The sequence below is a fragment of the Sus scrofa genome, chromosome 14 (assembly GCF_000003025.6).
Source record: "Sus scrofa isolate TJ Tabasco breed Duroc chromosome 14, Sscrofa11.1, whole genome shotgun sequence".
Classification (NCBI taxonomy): Eukaryota; Metazoa; Chordata; class Mammalia; order Artiodactyla; family Suidae; genus Sus; species Sus scrofa.
In genome coordinates, this window is record NC_010456.5 from 9,368,855 (window position 1) to 9,391,507 (window position 22,653).

At 41.9% G+C, this 22,653-nt stretch overlaps 1 protein-coding gene across 1 annotated transcript in view; it reads left to right on the forward strand.

The window, feature by feature from the left end:
• Positions 1-22,653, forward strand: part of DOCK5 (dedicator of cytokinesis 5) — a 241,436-nt gene that overhangs the window by 171,575 nt on the left and 47,208 nt on the right. Inside the window, 11 exon segments of the mRNA XM_021073736.1 lie at positions 3,167-3,265; positions 7,121-7,215; positions 9,338-9,416; positions 10,809-10,913; positions 13,113-13,170; positions 14,341-14,495; positions 15,572-15,657; positions 18,298-18,457; positions 19,392-19,432; positions 20,321-20,411; positions 22,251-22,370. Coding sequence (XP_020929395.1) covers positions 3,167-3,265; positions 7,121-7,215; positions 9,338-9,416; positions 10,809-10,913; positions 13,113-13,170; positions 14,341-14,495; positions 15,572-15,657; positions 18,298-18,457; positions 19,392-19,432; positions 20,321-20,411; positions 22,251-22,370 — 1,089 coding nt within the window.

Genomic DNA, 22,653 nt, shown 5'->3' on the forward strand with positions numbered 1-22,653 from the left:
ATTGGAGGATTCATTAATAAAATATATCAATTCATTAAAAGGAAAAAGTCTCTCTCCATAGATACCAAAATGCATCTGACAGATGTAACATCTATTCCAAGGAAATGTTTTTAACGTATAGTCACTGGGCAACATATTACATGATAGTCATAAAAAGGAGAATTAGGATGTTAAATCTCAACATTCTTGTTTAGCACTTTTGTATAAGTTCCAGCCAATGTAATAAGACAAACAAAAAATACACTGAGTATAAATATTGGAAAATTAATTACCATAATTGTCATTGTTTTTAGCTGAAATGACTACCATATATAAGAAATCCAAGAGAGTTAACTGAAATATTAGTAAAAATAATGAACAGTTTATTTAACCAGTTTCAAAATAAACAATATCCTATGGCCTTTCTATGTAATAGCAGTAGCTATTTAGAAATTGTGAAAGAATTTACTCACAAAGGTAGGAGAGTAAAGTAAATATGTAGGATATATATAACTGAATAGTTAAATAGAAGTTATATGGAGGACTTGCTCATTAGTTTTAACAACATTATAATGTTACTATTATTTTTTTTCCTTTTTCTTTTTTTTTTTTTGTCTTTTTGCCATTTCTTGGGCCACTCCCGCAGCATATGGAGGTTCTCAGGCTAGGAGTCCAATCGGAGCTGTAGTCGCCAGCCTATGCCAGAGCCACAGCAACACCAGATCCGAGCTGAATCTGTGACCTACACCACAGCTCACAGCAATGCTGGATTCTTAACCCACTGAGCAAGGCCAGGGATCGAACCCGAAACCTCATGGTTCCTAGTCATATTCGTTAACCACTGAGCCATGACGGGAACTCCAATATCATGCTACTATTATTGACATAGTATGTACTCATGAATAAAATACATATATCAGTAGAACAGAACAAGTAGACTTTATTTATTTATTTATTGTCTTTTTGCCTTATCTAGGGCCACTCCCGCGGCACCTGGAGATTCCCAGGCTAGGGGTTTAATTGGAGCTGTAGCCACTGGCCTACGCCAGAGCCACGGCAATGCCGAATCCTTAACCCACTCAGCAAGGCCAGGGATTAAACCCACAGCCTCATGGTTCTTAGTTGGATTCGTTGACCACTGTGCCACGACGGGAACTCCAGAACAGGTAGACTTTAAAAGACTTTAGGGAGTTCCTGTTGAGGCACAGCGGAAATGAATCCAACTAGGAACCATGAGGTTGCAGGTTCAATCCTGGCCTTGATCCGTTAGGTTAATGATCTGGCGTTGCCGTTAGCTGTGGTGTAGGTTGCAGATGTGGCTCAGATCTGGTGTTGCTGTGACTGTGGTGTAGGCTGGCAGCTGTAGCTCCAATTCAACTCCTAGCCTGGGAAGCTCCATATGCCACAGATGCGGCCCTAAAAAGACAAAAGACTAAAATAAAATAAACTGAAAATAAAAGGAGCCTTTACAACATAGGAAAATTTTTTTACCTTTCCATAGGGAAAGTGAAGATGTTTAATGTTATTTGGAAAATACATGAACAGTTATAGAAAAAGTTTGACTCATTTCATTTCATGCTGTGTCCACAAAATAAATTTCAGATAGAATGAAGGGTTAAATGTTAAAAATTAAATTGTAAGCACCTAGAAGAAAATATAAATGAGCATACACTTTTTTTCGTTTTTTTTTTTTTTTTTTTTCTTTTTGGGGCTGCATCCATGGTGTATGGAAGTTCCCAGGCTAGAGGTCAACTTGGAACTGTAGCTGGCGGTAAAAATTATTTGTAAAATTTGTAGTAAGTGTGACGTTCCCATCGTGGCTCAGTGGTTAACGAATCCGAAGGGACCATGAGGTTGCAGGTTCAATCCCTGGCCTTGCTCAGTGGGTTAAGGATCTGGCGTTGCCATGAGCTGTAGTGTAGGTGGCAGACACGGCTCGGATCCTGCATTGCTGTGGCTCTGGCGTAGGCCGGTGGTTACAGCTCTGATTAGACCCCTAGCCTGGGAACCTCCATATACCACGGGTGCGGCCCTCAAAAGACAAAAAAAAAAAAAATGAGCAGAGAGTGTAAGGGTACATCAAAATGAAAAAAATAAATGGCCATATGGATAACAAACATGGATAAAATGTGTCATTCAGAACAAAGGGAGTTCATATTAACCAAAAATGAGATTAAATAAAACTCCAGGGGCCTGGAGAAACAAATAGTGTTAGGTACTTGTGGTAGTACAAACTACATGGCAATAATATATCAAAGCTTTAGTACAAAAAACTTACATTGCTTTATAGTTCGAAAAATTAACTTTTTTCAACAAAAGAGATGAAGGCATTCATTCAGAGAGAGATGTACGTGGATAGTCTTTCACTGCTTTTGTGTTTAGGGAGTTATTCTTTCCCTCCCAAGAACAGCTGTATTTTCATCTCCTCTATGCCAAATTCATTGAAATTTGTGTTGTTTTCATAAATATATGAATACAGATGGATACTACCCTCGGTAGCTCGCTGGCTAGGAAATTAAGTTTATGATTCCAGTGTGGTTGGATTAGGGGGAAGCAACTTGCATATGTAACTCCTGACCTCAGAAAGAAACGATGGTATTCATCAGCCACCCAATACGTTGTCACACCAGGTCTACAGTTACATGGCGTAACCTACTGGGAATGCATGCTAAAGGGTCTGAGAGCTGGAGAAAGGACACTGAAGTCATCCAGCAGGGAGCTCTCTCTTCCTACCCTCTCCCTCGCTCCTCCACTCTCAGTTTTGCTACCTCTCTTTGTCCTCTTTGCTTGCCTCCAAGCATAGATTTATGTCAATGGTCTAAAAAATTCAGACATTTCTCTGTGGATGTCTCTGCTACGCCTCTGTCTTATCAAGCAGCTCCAAGTCTATGAGTTATTATAGCTTAACTAGTCATCTCACTGAGATCGTAGGCTCAGTATCCCCTCCCCTGTGGGCTTTCAGCAATCGTAGCTGTTTACAGGGTGAGCGAAGCTCTCCACACTCCCTAACTCGAACCTGGAAGGAGCTTGTTTGAGCAGAAGCAGCAAAGCTCTGCCTTTGGACCTTGAGAATGCAATGTGTTGCCAGCGTGGTGAGGTCCCTGTGTGGTTGATTGAATGGGGAAAAACCAATAGGCGTCTGTTGGTGATCTGAGGAGGTGCATTTGTGTTTTCTCTCTCCTTCCAGGGGAGTTTTGTTGCCTGCATGATTGCCATCCTGCGGCAGATGGACGACAGCCACTACAGCCACTATATCAGCACTTTCAAAACCAGACAAGACATCATCGTAAGTTGTCTTCATTGGGTCCTGGTGACTTTAAGACTTCTTATATTAGGTGAGACAAAATGACCAAACCCCAGCATCATGGAGTTCAGGGTTCTCCTCCCACCCACCTCCAGTGCCTTGTGGCTTTCCATGGTGATTCCAAAAGGGAGAGGGTTGATTCTTACTTTCTCTGCAATAGGATTTGCATAATACCAGGAGATCCTCAGGCAGGCAGTCACCTGAGTCTCTTGGATTTAGAGAAAGCCCGTATTTAGAAACATTTGGGAGGCTTTTTTTGCTCTAAGAGGACTCTCGATTTCAGGGACAGTCGTAACTCAGGCCATGGCAAGGATTTTAGGAGGCAGAGGTGTGGACGGTCTTCTGGGATGTGGTTGATGTCACCATTTTCAGTACTTCCCGGAAAGGGAAATTAAAAAGGTAACTCCTTGCCCCATGTAACATTTATAGGTTATCATCTGTTGAAAACCCTCCATTCTCTTTTGTTTTAATAAAGAAAACTGTTCTCATAGTTCCTATTAACCAGACAGCTGAAGGTGACATAAGGGGCTGAGTTAGGCCTCCAGCTGCTTCCCCAGGATCCTCCTCTTCAGGGAATTGTTAATGGCTGTTCAGCATCCCTGAAAGTATCATCCTGTCTGACGAAGCAGTGGGTTGGACATGGAGATGGATTAATTGTCCGGGGTCTTGCTGCACCCGTCTTTGCTTTGGGTAACTTCCCATCCTACGTGCAGGCGCCCATCTTCTTGAAGCTCTCCATTTTCTCCTTTCTGCCTATATTATTCTGATAGCCACGTGGCCAGCACACCCACAGATATCCAGTTCCTTCCCTGCCAGTTGCCCTCCTTCCTGTGAGGTCTGTGTTTTGGAAAAACACACAAGGAATTGCAGAGAACATACCATTTATTATTATTCGTTGTCGTTGATCCAGTGGTGCTCTCTCAGAATGCTATATTGGACCACGCGAATTCATTGGCAGTAGGCCATGCTCTGGCGGGCAGGGTGGTACGGGAACCCACAGCCATATGCAGCTGTGCTTGGGTGAGAGAATTAGGAACAGGGGAGAGGTGGGGAGAATTGGAGGCTGAGAGAGGGTAGCAGTGTTTTTCCTCCACAAGCAGATGGTGTAGTGGGTTTAAGAACACAAGCTCAAATGAATATCTCCTCAGAAAAGAAAATCATGGACTTGGAGAAGAGACTTGTGGTTGCCTGATGGGAGGGGGAGGGAGTGGGAGGGATCGGGAGCTTGGGTTTATCAGACACAACTTAGAATAGATTTACAAGGAGATCCTGCTGAATAGCATTGAGAACTATGTCTAGATACTCATGTCGCAACAGAAGAAAGGGTGGGGGAAAAAACTGTAACTGCAATGTATACATCTAAGGATGACCTGACCCCCTTGCTGTACAGTGGGAAATAATAATAAAAAAAAAAAAAGAACACAAGCTTTCGAATACCTGGATCTGAGTTTGAATTCTGGCTATTCTGCTTTCCTCTGCAATATTTTGGGCAAGCTGTTTCACCTCAGGAAACCTCAGTGGCTCCATCTATAAAATGCTACTTACCTGGGGTGGGAAATAGGGGGTGTGTGTTAATGTGAGTATTGATGAATGGTCATATGAAAAATGCCTCGTTTTGTGCCTGGCGTGTGTTAATACTTATGAGAACCAATTGTTTATAATAATAATAATATAATTATATATAATATGTTATTATACTCTTATTACCAGGTAAGATAAAATTAATATAAAAATAGTGACTTTTTTCAAATTTCCTCTGAAAGCAGGTAGATTAAAGAAAATTGTACTAAATTCAAACTCTTGGAGTTCACTCATGGTGCAGCGGGTTAAAGATCTAGCATTGTCACTGCTGTGGTACAGGTTGGATCCCTGGCCCAGGAACTTCCCCATGCCACAGGCGGAGCAAAAAAAAAAAAAAAAAAAAAAAAAAATTAACATCATAACAATTTGGCTCCATTAAGTAGGCAAAAAAACCAAACAACACAAAAAACAGGTTTAAACGTCTCTTTTCCAGAACAATGCTGAGCTCTTCGTCCTGTATCATCTAATTAAAAGAGGATTATTGTTCCCATGAGGGAACTCTGGTCATCAGTGGCAGAACTGCAGGGCACAGCTAGGCCTTTCAACCTCCAGTAGACTGGTCTTTCTCTCCTGCTGCTGCTTTCGGAACAAATCCCTTGAAAGACTTTGGGAAGTGGTTAGATAAGAAGAGGCCTGAGGATATCTGTGAACTAACTACCTTTATTAGGCCGTCACTGTTGACAGTTCCTGGGGAGCACCAAGAAATGAGTAGAGTCAGCATCAGAAGCAGATAACCAGCATCTACATCCTTGCTTCGCAACCACGAACTCCGGTTGATTTGAAGGAAAAAGTTGATAGTTAATAAATAATGGAGCACGTCAAATGTATGATTGAAAAATTGAAAGACTTGTGAACTGTTCTTGGTGGAAGATAGAAAGCTTGACTCTCTGTTGAACCAGAAGGAAGGTTTCAGAGAGAGCATAGACAGAGCGGGAATTGCTCCCGTTCCTCTGCTCTTTGGCATGCAGAGTGCACTGGTTAACCAGCATGACCAGTGTCTCAGAGGAATATTGTTAGAAATAGAACCCAGGGCCTCCCAAGCACCGTGTTCTTTCTATACTTGGTGTCATTAGTAAGCTAGAACTGCACGGTTTAGTGCCAGAGAAATTGCGCTGAATTTTCGTTTCAGGAATCCAAGTGGAAAATGTCTAAATTTAACCAATAAATTATGAAGCACTCTGAACTTTTTAGCTTTAAAACTTTTTAGTGCAGTTGTTCTATTTCTGAATTACTTTTTCCTTCTAGCCCCCTTTCACATAGAAGAGCTCTTTTTCCTCTACTCAGCTTTGTTATTTGTTATTACAGCTATCATGATCCACTGATAGATTTTCTTTTTAAGGACTATTTAAGATACTTCTCCCAGGCTGCACAGGGTACCATTCCTGGAATAGGAAGAGTCATGACTCTGCTGCTTATTTATAGCATTTGTGTTCTCTTCTAACAATAATAAAGGAGAAGTGGACTCAGATTATTAGAACTATCAGTTTTCTCAGACTCAGATACAGAGCACGAAGTGGTGGTTGCCAGAGGGAAGGAGGATGGAGAGACAGAGGAAAGAGGTGAAGAGTTTAAGAGAGCCTAACTTCCAGCTGTAAAGTAAATAAGCCCCAGGAACGTAATGTACACATAGGGAATCGAGTCAGTAATATTGTAACAACTTTATATGATGACAGATGGTAACTGGGTTTAACTGTGGTGATCATTTCATAATGTATAAAGCTATTGAATCACCATGTTGTATACCTGAAACTAACATGCTATTTCGTATTAATTGTAATTTGTTTTTTAAAAGGCAAAGTTTTTCTTTATCCGTTTTCTTAGGTGGTTGGTGGATTCATTTGAAGTGCCGTAGATCTATTGACAATATTTGGCAGCTGATATTTTGGACTGTAAAGATATTATGACTTTAAACTTGGGATCCAGAACCCCACAGTCTCTTCCCAACTTGTCTGCTTCTTAGTTCTAATAGCCAAAGCCAGCCATTTAGTTTTTCACAGTCTCAGTTGTATCATTTTATAAATGTGGACAGTGTTTTCATCCTGTCTTCCTTATCAGATTATATGATATAAAAGTCAAGTCATATGATAGCAGTAAGAATGCCCTGTTATCCGTAAAAACCTTACTCAAAAGACAGGCTGTCATCATGGGCTGGGGACATCGTGTGTTTGTGGTTTCACGTCCATGTGCTGGGGGAAAGGAAGGCTTAAGAAGTATAACCCAGTTTTCCCTCAACAGTTCCTCCTTTGTTTTCTACAGGACTTCCTCATGGAAACTTTTATCATGTTTAAGGATCTAATTGGAAAGAATGTATATGCCAAAGACTGGATGGTCATGAATATGATGCAGAGCAGGTGAGACCAACCATCACAGGGCCTGATGCATGCAAACCCTTGAGTCTCTAGCCTTCTGACCCTTGCGAAGCATTGTTAAATCTCTTTGCCTCAAGTCCAACCTCTGTAAAATAAGATTCCTCTCACTTCCCTGCTCTTGATTTATATACTCATGTTCTTTTTTTATTTTTAAATTATTTTTTAAAATTTTATTGGAGTATAGTTAATGTACAATGTTGTGTCAGTTTCCTATGTACAGCAAAGTGAATCAGTTATACATACACATATATTTTTCAGATTCTTTTCAGATTCTTTTCCCATACAGATTATTACAGAATATTGAGTAGATTTCCCTGTGCTAGACAGTAGGTCCTTGTTAGTTAGGTATTTTATATATAGTAGTGTGTATTAATCCCAGCTTCCTAATTTATCACTCCCCCACCTTTCCCCTTTGGTAACTATAAGTTTGGTTTTGAAATCTGTGAGCCTGTTTTTGTTTTGTAAATAAGTTCTTTGGTATCATTTTTATTAGATTCCACATGTAAATGATGTAATAGGATACTCGTCTTTGTATGACTTGCTTCACTTTGTATGACAATCTCTGGATCCATCCATGTTTCCGCAGATGGAATTATTTCATTCTTTTTTATGGCTGAGTAATATTCCACTGTATATGTGCACCACGCCTTCTTTATCCATTCCTCTGTCAATGGACCCTTAGGTTACTTCCATGTCTTGGTGTGCTTGTGTTCCTGATTTCACACAGGCTACTGCAGGCTTTCTTCTCTTCTCTCTGCTATAACCGCTTCATTGCTCTCTTGTTGATCATCTGTGTCAGTTCTGCAAGGCGTCTTTCAGTGGCTCCATATGGCCTTGGTCATCCTGACACTCAAGGCCTCTGCAGCCTGGCTCACCCTGCTTTTCTGGCCTTTTCTCCCACTCTTTCCCTCTGTATATAATGTGCCTTCCCACCAGACTGGCCTCTTCCAGTCCCTGAACATGTTCAGTGACTCCCCTCATGCTGCTGCTGATTCCACTTGCAGTGCCTGCCCCATCATCTCTGGCCATCAATATGCCACCCATTCCTTAAGGTCCTTCTCAGATGCCATCTCCAAAGGAAGCCTTTCTGACCTGGGTGCCATCTTCTCTCCTTTTGATTTCCCATGATTCTTTGATTCCCCCTTTCAGAATTTTCCATATTCTTTGTTGGGTCATGGTCTGATTTACAGGTTGCAAATGAACCCCACCAAGTTGTGGACTTCTTAAGACGAGGAACTATCTCTTTGAAGGCAAAACCTAAGCCAGTGCTTTGCAGTTCCTGGTCCATGACAAAGACTCGTTGAAAGAAAGTGAAATGAACTGAATACAGATATTGTATTAGAAGAGATTCAGGATTTTTAAAGAGCTAAATAAAGCCAATCATTAGGATAAGCATTATTATTAACTCTATGTGGTCCTCATACCTGATTAGAAAAACCCTTCCCAGCTGTGTACAGATTAGAGAAACAATTGCATCCAAAGTCATAGGCTTTAAGGAGTTCCCGTCATGGCGCAGTGGTTAACAAATCTGACTAGGAGCCATGAGGTTGCGGGTTCTATCCCTGGCCTTGCTCAGTGGGTTGAGGATGCGGCATTGCCATGAGCTGTGGTGTAGGTTGAAGACACGGCTCGGATCCCGCGTTGCTGTGGCTAACCTGGGAATCTCCATATGCCACAGGAGCGGCCCTAGAAAAGGCAAAAAGACACACATACACACACACACACACCAAAAAAAAAAAAAAAAAAAAAAAAAAAAAAAAAGAAAGAAAGAAAGAAAAACAACCAAAGTCATAGGCTTTAAAACACAGACATCACAATGGAGCAAAAAGAGTCCAGGTCTGAGGCTTAAGAACCCCAGTTCTCAGTGTACCTTCAACTGGATAAATTGTGATGCAGCCTTGAGAGGTGCTAATAGTTCTAGAAACTGACTTTCAGTGACCTTCTCTGTAGACTGTGCTATTGTTGGTCTCTAAGGACCTTGATAGATCTAAAGGTCTTAGGTTGCCAAGTCCTGGGTTCGTTGGCTTTGGTTTTTAACAAAGAAGGAAAATGTTTCAAAGAGCATGATGTTGTCTTCTTTATCAGTGTGTTTTTCCTCCCCCAGAGTTTTCCTCCGTGCCATAAACCAGTTTGCTGAGGTTCTCACAAAATTCTTCATGGATCAGGCAAGCTTTGAACTTCAGGTAAGCACGCAGCTCACCTACAAGTTCCTTGAGTTCTCAGCCAAAGCAAGACAACAGTTTCACTTGAGGAAATAGCTCCTCAGACTTTATTATAACACAAAAGCACAGATACACACATGCTATTGCAAGTAGGCACACGATGCCTTACCAATGGTTTAGTGTCTAAGAAGCCGTTTGTACACATACCTGTTTGAAAGTCCAAAGTAACTGCAACACAGATGACCACTAGCTCCATCGTCATTCATTCATTCATCCCACAAATACTAGAAAGCACAAGGGCACTATTCTGGGCCCTGGTGAAGGCAGGCAAGGTCCTGCTTCCACTTCAGCATACATTGTGTTGGTGATATGCTTTTGCCATGTGTGTATCTTTGGAACTTTTGTTTTTTGGCTGCACCTGCGGCATATGAAAGTTCCCATGCCAGAAATTGAATCCAATCCACAGCTATGACCTTTGCCACATCTGGCAACACCAGATCCTTAACCTCCTGCACCACAGTAGGAACTCCTGTATCTTTGGAACTTTTAAAGTGAGAGTCACAGCAGAGGAGGTTATATATACATATTGCATATACATATGCACCTTATGTGTGTGTATGTAATGTGTGTGTTTATATATGGATGTGTGTATTTATCAAAATGGTGCATATATAGATTTATGTATATGTCACACATATACATACATATACATACATGTCATGCATGTACACATATGCAATGCACATATGTGCCACATATGTACACACACATACCTATATGCCAAATGGTATACACGCACATATACATATGCCAAAATGGAATTGAGCTGTACAGTTCTTTAGTAACCTGTTAATCTACTTTATTCACTTTTTCTATGATTTTTCAATAATAATAAATATTTTCCAACTGTTTAAATGGCTGAATACAGTCCATTGTATGACTGGATCATGATTTATTTAAGCAAATTCTTATGAACAGTTTTTTTCTGGCACTTTGAGGGCCTCCCTTGTTTCAAATATTTTTTAAAAAAATACCCATTTTTATTTTGCCTGGAGAAAGTCCTAAAGTATTTACTGATTCAAAAGTTTGGCAGAACATTAGGACTTTGGATACATTTTGCCAAACTACTATAAAAAGGTACACTTCTTGGCAGCAATTTTCCTTTATCCCAAGAGTAAAGACATATAATACTTTGGATTTTTTTTTAAAAAGCTTGATATTAATCAAGTATTAAAACTTTCAGGGCTGAATAATTGAAACACAAGAAAGAAAAAGAAGTCTAGTGGGTTTGATTTTGTTTTTCTTTTCCTTAATTTCTGGCGAGTGAATTTCTACCATGTGGCACTGTTTCATTATGACCCTTATTAATGTCATTTTCCATTTCTTTTCACCCACACAATTAATTTTAAACAGCTCTGGAACAATTACTTCCATTTGGCAGTAGCATTTCTCACCCATGAGTCCCTTCAGCTTGAAACCTTCTCACAAGCCAAGCGCAACAAAATTGTGAAAAAGTAAGTGTCCTCTTAAACTTGCTTATGAGTGGGAAGGCATTCTTTCATTTCTACTTAGGGCAGGATTTTTGATAACCTAGAAACTGCTGTTCATTGGCTACCCATGTCATTAGTGAGATAGGTCTTAATCTCTTTTCAGGGCCCCCTTCATCTTCCTGTCAACCATTGCATTTTATAGAATGCAGAGAGGCATTGAGATCAGCCAGTCCTCCAAGAACAGCTGCCATCTGCTGGCACCTTATCCAAATTGCAGGCATGGTGTCTCATTCTCACTCATGCTTCACAAAGCAGACTCCTTTGGCACCACTGATCTACTCTCAGGCTCAGTTACTTCAGCAGAGAAGCCAAGACTTGCATATCACCTAAAAATTCTATCCAAATTCCTGGCTTAAAATTTAAAATGGACCCGTGTGCACGAGTGATGAGAGATTTAAGGCAGATTTTTCATTGCCTTCACTTAGTTCTATTTCAGATTTCATTAAGATCCTGGAAACTCAAAGGCTATGTAGTTAAAAAGAACTTGAGAAATTTAGCATTTAAAGGCTGTGGAATTTTAGTTCTGTTCCAATGCTGGCATGCCTAGGATTCTCAGCTAGTTATTTAGCATCCCTCCAACTCCTCCCTAAAACACTAAGATTGGTGGCTAAGAGATTGAAATTTAGTGACTGCACTTTCAAAGATAAAAGTAAAACCTCTTGTGTAGATTCCCCTGTGGGATGAGTATCAAGAGATATTTGATTTTTAAAATGGATATCTTAATCTTACTCTTTAGAGTATCTTAAATGACATAACTTCATTCAAGGATTGATTTGATTTTGGTTAAATTGCCATAAGTAAAATGAGTTGACATCAAGTCTGATAAAATAGCTAGTTAGGATTAATGATTCTCATTTTGGTCCTTTGGCCGAAGTGTGACTATAAGTACAATACATGTGAAAATATATATGCATGTGGGCCAAGATAAACCTTAGGAAGTAAAAACATTTACATTAAGGTTAGTGGGATATGAATGAATTTTTTCAAAACTTCTCTTATTTTCAATGAAAGCATTGAGAGTACTATTAATAAGCAATATTTTATCATTTGTTGTGTATTAAATGCTAGACATGGACCATATCTGCTTGTAAAACGTTCATAGGAAAATTAGGTTAGGTACTTTTGTTAAAATGGAATAGTAAGACAAATTTTTTGAAATGAAATTTTTATACTGGCTTCTGAAGCCATGTCCAAGCAGGCATATGAAAGAAATATTTTCTACAGTAGTAGCTTGAGCAGAGAATGTTGAACCATGCTGGCAGGATGGGTCAGAGGTCCATATCTGAATTCCCCAGGAACATTTGCAATACCTACTTTTGACCCATCCTGTTTCCATTTTCCAAGCCGCCAGCCTCTGACATCGTGTACGGTGTGGGGAGCCCCAGGCATTTGGATTCTTTAAGAGCTTTCCAGGTGACTCTGATTAACCTGCACCCTAGAACCACTGTCTAGATCAATATTTCTCTACTTTTTCTCCCCTCTGTGGTCAACTCCCATAAGGAACCTTTTTAGAAAATGTTTTTCTAATAACACGCTCCCATGAAATGTTAACATCACAGGTATACCATATATCTGTTTTATACCAAGTGTATGTCTGTACTTTATATATAAAAACAGGAAGTTTTTTCTTAGCCCCCTTGGCCCAGTTTTCACACATTTGGGGACACCGTCAGCTCCATTGAGAATGGATGTTTGGCGCTTCCCCATGGGAGTGCTTTGAGGGTCATGCTGGTGTGGATAAGAGTTGCTCAGGTATAAATACATAAAGGCAGTGTGTTTGTTAGACATCGGCCACGTACCATGTAAGACATACCTCATCCATCTTCCTTTGCTTGAGTGTCTGTTATGTTTTATTTCTTTGCTTAAGAGCAACCAGAGTATTTCTCACTCTTCTCCCTTCCGTAAGGTTGTCCATCTCATCTTCTCCGTGATTTCCCGCATTTAACCTGGGTCCTCCTCCTGCTGTGAAAGCGTCTCTACCTCTGTGTAGCTGTTTTTGGGGGGGCCTGTTGAGGTAGTAACTACATCTCTTAATCTGATTTTGCCTCAAAACGTAACTTAATTGTGACCTAGAGGGACACAGGCTATTTTTACTCCCCTCATCATTGTGTTATGTGTACTCATGTTCACAGCAAATCTTTCTCCTGGTTTATGATCTTCTTCCTAGATATGGGACATGAGAAAGGAAATCGGCTTTAGGATCCGGGACATGTGGTATAACCTGGGTGAGTGTATAACCCACACGACTCCTGTGAGACACGGACCTCACCATGAATTCTTCCCATTTTAGTAAATTCCAAGAACCCAGAGGTTTATTTGTCTGTGTATCTGGAGGTGCAAGTTGACTTGTGGGTCTTGTACGACATCCACATATCAAAATATAGCATTTAGTCACTCACTTTCTTCTTTATATATACATTTTCTTTTTCTTTCTTTCTTTCTGTTTATGGCCACACCTGTGCAAATTCCCAGACTAGGGTTAAATAGGAGCTGTAGCTGCCAGCCTACACCACAGCCACAGCAATGGCAACGTGGGATCTGAACCACATCTGCAGCCTAGGTCACAGCTTGCAGCAATGCTAGATCTGAACCTGCATCCTCATGGACACTATGTCGGGTTCTTAACCTGCTGAACCACAGGGGGAACTCCTGTCTTAATTAATTAATTTATTTGAGGGGCTGCAGATGCAGCATGTGGAAGTTCCCAGACTAGAGGTCGAATCAGAACTACAGCTGCAGGCCTACACCACAGCCACAGCAATGCCAGATCTGAGCTGCGTTTGCAGCCGACACCATAGGTCTCAGCAACACGGGACCCTTATAACCCACCGAGCAGAGCCAGGGATGGGATCTGCGTCTTCATAGATAGTAGTTGGGTGCGTTTCAGCTGCACCACAATAGGAACTGTCTTTCTATTTCTGACTAACTTTGCTTAGTATGATCATCTCTAGGTATCCATGTTGCTGCAAATGGCTTAATTTCATTCTTTTTATGGCTAAGTAGTATTCCATTGTGTGTGTGCGTGTGGTGTGTGTTGACACACACCGCATCTTTTTTGCCGATTCATCTGTCAGTGGACATTTAGGCTGTTTCCATGTCTTGTCTACTGTAAGTAGTGCTGCTTTGAACATAGGAGTGCATGTATGTCTTTAAATTATGGTTTTGTCTGGGTATATGCCCAGGAGGGGGATTACTGGATCATATGGCAACTCTCTTTTTCATGTTTCCATACTGTTTTCCATAGTGGCTGCACCAATTTCCATTCTCTCCAGGAGTAGTCACTTCTGAGTTGAGTTAAACTTTGTCTTTTCTGATGGGCCCTGTGGAGGTTGATCATAACGCTTAACGTCTCGTGAGTTTTTTACTCTTCATAACCTCACTTACTTTCATTTCAGGTCCCCACAAAATCAAATTCATCCCGTCCATGGTGGGTCCCATTCTGGAGGTCACACTGACCCCTGAAGTAGAGCTCCGGAAAGCCACCATCCCCATTTTCTTTGATATGATGCAGTGTGAGTTCAATTTCAGTGGAAATGGCAATTTCCATATGGTAAGAAGTGGTGGGCCTGTAATTTTACTAATGCGTGCCGAGTCAACTCATATTTATTTTCTTTCCATAGAGAAGCAGGAGCTTAAATAAGGCAAATCAAAGTTTACCTAAAAACTTCTTTTACATTTTACTTTGTGAAGCAATTGGACATAGAATCAGATACTCCACCAAGGCTCTAGAAACAGTCTTTCTGCTGCATGTGTTTCCAAAAGCACTCTTACCTCTGGATAATTAAAGTTTGACTTCATGCATTTTATTGTGATTTTTTTGTTTTGTAGCTTTTTAGGGCCGCACCCGCGGCATATGGAGGTTCCCAGACTAGGAGTTAAATTGGAGTTGTACCCACTGGCCTAAGACACAGCCACAGCAACACAGAATCTGAGCCAGGTCTGCAGCCTACACCACAGCTCACGGATACCTAACCAACTGAGCAAGGCCAGGGATCGAACCTGTGTCCTCATGGATGCTAGTCAGACTTGTTAACCACTGAGCCACAACAGGAACTCCGACTTCATGCATTTTAAGCCCATCTCTTGCAAATATTGCAGTGGATGGAGCTTATGATGCAGCAATCTCTAGTTTTTGTTTCTGTTTCTTTTTTTTTTTCCTCACTAGGTTATTGATAAAAAGTGTCTCGTTTTGAGACCTTAGTTTGCCTGATATATTTCTCCCATGCTTCAATTTCTTTATCTCTGCAGCATATTAATATTGAAAGGAAGGTTTGCAGCCATGAAGAGCTGCAAAACAATCCCATTGTCCAGACTTCGACAAGAACCAAAAATAAAATGGAAAATTCGAATCATTAAGTTATTTTTATGTGCCTGGTTGGGATAGGAAAATAAAGTTTGGGGTAATTTTTTTTCTATAAATATAAAGCGAAGGAGAGAGTAACATGAGGCTGCTTTAGAAAGTGTTGCTAGGGCCTTGGTGCACTATTCGTGGATGATATGTGAGTTGGAAATAGTTCACAATTCAGTAAAGGGGTTGGGCCAAATCTAGAAAGGTTGGCTGGATGTCTTTCACGTCCTCTTCCAAGAATGTGGCATTCTCCCATGAAATTCTGACTGTGCTTTCAGTTTGAGAATGAGTTGATCACAAAGCTGGACCAAGAGGTTGAAGGGGGCAGAGGAGATGAACAATACAAGGTCCTTCTGGAAAAACTGTGAGTATTTCTGAAACAGAACTTCACGTTGGTGCATTATTTAGTGATGGAGAAAAACAGGCTTCTGCTACCCTTACAGACCAATCGAGTAGGCTCAGTATCACCACGGTCACCACCACGAATGGTTCTCGGTGGGGTCCAGGGAGTTTACACCAGCCACTGCTGACATTTGTTTATCTGATGTGAGACAAATGTCCATGTTTTCTGGGCGAGCTCGTCCCTCGAGAACAGAGCATATGGAGGAGAGGGGGAGATGGACAGAGTGGTGGCATTCTGCCCAGTGTTCGAATTGCTGAACTTGAACAAAAGTGTTAACACCTCTAAATATGGCTTCAAAGCAGTCATTTAAAGAAGAAGGGAAAAATAGTTCAAGGTCCACTTTACATTTAAAAATGCCTTGTACCAGGAGATCCCACTATGGCTCAGTGGTAACAAACCCATCTAGTTTTCAATGAGGACGTGGGTTCGATCCCTGGCCCCACTCAGTGGGTTAAGGATCCGGTGTTGCTGTGAGCTGTGGTGTAGGTTGCAGATGTGGCTTGGATCTGGTGTTGCTGTGGCTGTGATGTAGACCGGCAGCTGCAGCTCTGATCCAACGCCTAGCCTGGGAACTTCCATAAGCTGTACCTGCAGCCCTTAAAAAAAACCCAAAAACCTAAAAATAACAATAAAAATACATTATGCCTGTAATGGACATCTGAGAACACCAGGTACATCTGCCTCCAGCCGGGTGGTCCTTTACACTCTCTCCCCCCACCTGCCCCCAAGCCAATGCATTCATTCCCTTCCTGGCTCATGTTATCCCCGCTTCTCCCCAGCACCCTCTGGCCTTCTTACTCTCCTTTGCACTTATGGAATTTCAATATAAAAAGAGTGGTTAAAAACACTTAGATGTTAGAGATGACGCTTCAAATCCCATTTTCTGCACATACTAGGGTTTTGACTTTGGACAGATAATGTAACCCATCCAGTGCCTCTCTTTTTTCTCTCATCTGCAATAATAGAATCTATATTTTGAAGAGAATTCAATGAGATGATGCATTAACATAGTGTCTGTTGCAAAGCCCAGGCTGGACAAATGTGGGCTGCTCTGATGTTTGCTACTGTTGTTATCTGTAAAGCCCCCCATCATCCTGGGTTGTAACTACTCTAGAATGCTCCTTTCTTGTGTTCCCTGAACTTTTATGATACTGGCCAACTGTGTCCCCTGTTGATTGGGTATGTGTCCACGTCCTTCTGGGATTTACCTGCTTTGTGAGGGTGGTGGGTACTAGACTAAGCTGGAGGACAGGGGCACTCCCAGCTCTGTTTTTCTTTTTACGAAGATTTTTTTTATGGAACCAACACACTGGGTCCTCAGAAATGGAACTGATGATTTGTCTATATTTTAAGGGACTGGAAGTCTTCCTAATTGTTTATGGTGTATGAGAAGACCGTTTGTTGACTTTTTCATCATTAGGTCTGCCTGTATGAGCATCAAATCTTTCAGTCGGTCACTTCCGCAGTCCTGGTCTCATACAAGAATTAAGTGCAGAAGTTATGCACACATACAAACACACACATTTGCAAGTGATAAAACAACACTTTTGTTATTTTGTCTTTTTTTTTTTTTTTTTTTTATTTTTAGGGCCACACCCGTAGTCTATGGGAGTTCCCAGGCTAGGGGTCAAATGGGAGCTACAGCTGCTGGCCTACACCACAGCTGTAGCAACGTGAGATCCAAGCCACACCCACGACCTACACCACAACTCAGTGATGCCGGATCCTCAACACACTGAGCGAGGCCAGGAATTGAACCTGTGTCCTTATAGATACTAGTTGGGTTTATTACCGCTGAGGCACGATGGAAATTCCCAAAACGACACTTGAAAAAAACATGCTACAGTTGATTTTTCATGTAGACACCTCATTTTTCCTTCATTCTTCTTGGATCATGAATGCAGAAAAATAGGACTGACCAAGTTTCCCGTGCTCAAGAATAATTCTAGAGTCTGGACTTATGTCTTGAACCCATTTTTTATCCTGTTCCCAAGTTGTCTTCTACTTGTCTAATCTAAGATGCTCCTATTGAAGCTTTGATCTATTCGGGTCCAAAGGGAGAGGATTTTGATCAAAGTTTAACCTCCATTTACATCTGTGCCTTTTTTTCCTGCAAAGCCACATGTCTGAATGTGTGCCAGGTTCCTTGGTTCCTCTAGGCTGGGCATCAGTCCAAGGCTCCAGGGTGCCCTGAAGTGCTCGGCCTTAGAGAGAATAAAGTCAGAGAAAAGATGGTCCTTCCTCCTGAGTAGGGGGATCAGATAATACACACAAACCTTTGGGGCAGAGGTTCTCCTTTATGTTGTATTGACAGAAGACAAAGATGAAAACCAAATACAAATAGAAATTCAGAGAAGGGCATCCTGAGCTGGGATGCTCAGTGAGAGTGGGGCTTCAACTACAGACCTAAGGAAAAGTCAGAACTTGAGTAACAGCAAGGAGCCTTGTGAGTGGGGGCCCAGGGTAGGATAGTCTGGAGTCACAGGAAGGATGTGTCTCCTAGTCCAGCACCACCTGCTGCTAGGACCTTGGACAGCACTCGCAGGTGGGGCTGGAATGTTAGTGTAGAACCGGGCATTTGTTTCTACTTCCACCCCTCAGGCTCCTAGAACACTGCCGGAAACATAAATACCTCTCCAGCTCCGGAGAAGTATTCGCGCTCCTGGTCAGCAGCCTCTTAGAGAATCTCTTGGACTACAGAACCATCATCATGCATGATGAGAGCAAGGAAAACCGCATGAGCTGTACTGTGAACGTGCTGGTACGTGCCACGCCCCCTGGGACAGCGAGAGGGCAGTGCCTGGCCACCCCTACACCCCACCAAGCAGCTCTAGGTAGATCCAGTAGACACAGAGATCCCCTGAGACCTCCTTGACAGAGTTTGTGTTCTGCTGAGTCTAATTAGAATGGCCAACTGAGCTTTGAACTTGCATATACCAGCTGCCTCAGCGCTTGAGGATAAATGGGGAAATAGGGATGGACAATGCAACATAAGCCACTGACTTAACTCTTACTGAAGGCGATCCTCAGCTTCTTTCTCTGTCTTGTATACATGGAGTTGCTTTATTGTTGAAGCTATCTGACCCAGACAGAAATGCATTAGAACAATATACCGTGAGTAGAGAATTAGTCCATGGCATCCTCACAGTGGTAGAACCCTGTGCCTTTCCATAGGCAGTTGTAACTGGGACCACGGACCTCAGAGGTTTAGGCTGCCATGCACTCCCTTACTTAAGATAAATTAAGAAACTACCAAGAGTTCCCTGCCAGTCTAGTGGTTAGGACTTGGCACTTTCACTGATGTGGCCCAGGTTCAGTCCCTGGTCTGGGAACTGAGATCCCATATCAAGCTGCTGCACGCTGTTGTGGCAAAAAGTAAATAAATAAATAAAAATAAACTATGAGTTCTGACTCCCTCAGAAAACAGAGTATGGGTGACTTGGGCGTAACCTGGCTGTCTATTCACCTAGAAGCTTTCCCTCATGTTTCTCAGAGGCTCGGTTCTACCAAAAAGAAGCTTCAACTTCTCTTTATAAACTGTCACTTCCTTATTTCGTTGGGGGTATTCGTTGAGGGGAAGGAAAAAAGTCTTTAGAAAAGTGACACTGTTGAAAAGTGCTAGTTGTAGTTCGGCCATTTTAGGGGCAAGCTCATTAATAACAGATTGCATTGTATTTTATGACTATGTTTTGTAGAATTTTTACAAAGAAAAGAAGAGAGAAGACATCTACATAAGGTAAGAAGGAAATTTCTACTTTTGCTATTTATGGCATGGCTTTATTATTTATTTCTCCAATATGTTTATTAATAATAAGCCGCAGCACCATGCTTGCTGCTTTGAGAAACACGTAAAGTACATGACACACTCCCTTCCTCCTAGAGGCTAAACTGTTTAGGCAGATCTGAGTCAGCACAGGGACATGCATAGGGAGGATCATGTCTGGATTCCAGGGAAAGTAGAGGCCTCTGGCCATGCAGCCAGGGAAGACGTGAAATTCACCTTCTGTCCAGAACTGTCAGTCTGGGGTCCAGGAAGCCTGGAATGGGAAACTAACTTGGACATAAACTCTATGTGTTTTCATGGGCAGAGATGCCATAGCTTTCATGAGCTTCCCAAAGGGGTCTGTGACATCAAAAAAAAAAAAAAAAAGAAAAATTTTAGGAGTTCCGATGTGTCTCAACAAGATCAGTGGCATCTCTGTAGTGCAGGAAGCAGGTTCAATCCCTGCCCTTGCACAGTGGGATAAAGGATCTGGTATTGCTGTAGCCGCAGCATAGGTCGCAACTGTGGCTCAGATCTGATCCCAATGCCTGGGAACTCCACGTGCTGAGAGGCAGCCAAAAAAAGAAACAAAACAAAACAAAACAAAAACAACCTGTAAACACTACTGCCTTAAAGAGTTACAAAGTCAAACAAATAAAGTAGGAACACTCAGAGTCAAGAAGCAACATGAAGACTTAAAGGTATAGGAAGTAACTGTCCCTTTGCCTAAGAGAGAGGAAGCGCTCCTGTGGTGCAGGAGGGAGAAGATGGGAAAGTGAGCTGCCACCTGGCTGTGGCGTAACCTGACCGCTCCATTAACTCCCCTGTGCCAAGATGCCTCCTTTCTCCCCTTCTGACCAGGTATTTGTACAAGCTTCGGGATTTGCACCGGGACTGTGAGAACTACACCGAAGCTGCCTACACGCTCCTCCTCCATGCTGAGCTCCTGCAGGTAAGTGGATCAGGGATGCAGTAGGTCCGCTCTCCAGCCCTTTGGGACCACATCCTGTGCATGTCATGATTTTGATGGGAAGGATCCCTGTTCCAGGAGGACCCTTTCATCCAAGAATATTTTTATGCCTTCTTAATAGACACCTTGGGCCTATTGTGGCATAAGGTACGTGGCGTGGATGCCATTTTTTTTCCCCATAGAGCTACGCAGTAGGACTGCTGCTTGTTAAGTGCAGTCCATATTTTCATCACTGTACGAGATCCTATCTTTATCATGTACTAGATGGCTAGAAGGAGGGTTAGGGGAGCCTCTTTCTAGATCATACATCTTTTGCATGGGTCTCTGTTCACACACCAGGAACACACTGTTTTAATTCTCAATTCTTTGTGTGTGTGTGTGTGTGTGTGTTTTAGGGCCGCACCCGTGGCATGTGGAGGTTCCCAGGCTAGGGGTCCAGTCGGAGCTGTAGCCGCCAGCCTAAACCACAGCCACAGCAATGCGGGATCCGAGCCACATGTGCGATCTACACCACAGCTCACAGCAACGCTGGAGCTTAACCCACTGAGTGAGGCCAGGGATTGAACCTGCAACCTCATGGTTCCTAGTCGGATTCATTAACCACTGAGCCATGACAGGAACTCCTTAATTCTCAATTCTTGACAGTATATTTTATGACCTAGCAGTTGCTTTTCATTTCTCTTTTCTCTCGGAGTTTTCCACCTTAATTTCTTTCTGTTTATTTTTCAATAGGGACTTTGGAATCATGAAATTTAAAAAATACTTTAGGGAAGAATTTCTATGTTTATGAAATAGCATTTTCTTATCCAAAAGCATGATATGACTTTTCACATCTTGCTTTTGTGCCATCCCATGGTGTGTCCAGGTCTGCTGTTGTGCCATCCCATGGTGTGTTAATGTTTTCTGTGCAGAAGGCTTGCGTATTCCATGTTGTGTTGATCCCTAGCTTCTTTTTAATTTAATTACGGTAAAATACACGTAACATAAAATTTAACATCCTATGCTTTTTTAAGTGTATAGTTCACTGGCATTAAGTACATTCACGTTGCTGTACCCAGATATCTGATCATTTTGGATTTATTCTTGTTGGGGTATTTTCTTCCTTTATCTTCAGCATGGTTATTGTTATGTGCAGTCTGTTTCTATTTGTTTATTTTTTGTCTTTTTGCCTTTTCTAGGGCCACTCCTGCAGCATATGGAGGTTCCCAGGCGAGGGGTCCAATCGGAGCCGTAGCCACTGGCCTACGCCAGAGCCACAGCAATGCGGGATCCGAGCCTCGTCTGCGACCTACACCACAACTCACAGCAACGTCAGATCCCAAAACCTGCAACCTCATGGTTCCTAGTCAGATTCGTTAACCACTGAGCCACGGCGGGAACTCCAGTCTGTTTCTAAATTATTGCTAAACATATTAATTTTTTATCCCTCCACTTAATTCTTTTATTATGTATAGTGGGTTTTCGGTTGGCACCCTGGATTATGAAGACTACAAGCATTGCTTTCATCCCTTTTTTTCTCAGCTTTATACTTCTAATTTCTTTCTTTTACCCAGTTGTATGAAGGGTAACCTCCAGCACAACCACAGCCTTGCAGGTGGGCAGCTTCACCTTGATTCTGACCTTCGTGGGAATACCTTGAGTGTTTTGTGTGTGTGTATGCAATGTCTGTGTTTAATAAATTGTCAACAATACATATGGATGAGTCATAGATATATACAGATATTTCCATGAATTTTTTCAGCTGAAATTTGTTACATTCATCTGCTTTAATTAATGAATTGCTAGGTTGCGTTAATCTCTTGCTGCATTTGTGTTTTCCAGTGGTCCGACAAGCCCTGTGTACCCCATTTGCTTCAGAGGGACAGTTACTATGTATATACCCAGCAAGAGCTTAAAGAGAAGCTGTATCAAGAAATCATATCATATTTTGACAAAGGCAAAGTGAGTGTTGGGTGCTTTGTTTTTGCATGAGGGCAACGGGGGAAATGACTGCAGCACTTCCTACACTGCAGTTCTGATGTTTGCCAGGCAGAGTTGGTACAGAGCACACAGGTTAAGGTCACAATCCCCATCAAGACAACCCAAACTTCAGATGCCATCTGCAGGTTGATGGGTCCCCAAGCCACCCACACGTCTCACCAATTGCCTATAAACCTGATAGTAGGCTAGAACAACCAACAAAACTAGGTAAAATGCTGTATTCAATGATGACAGTTTTTGGGTT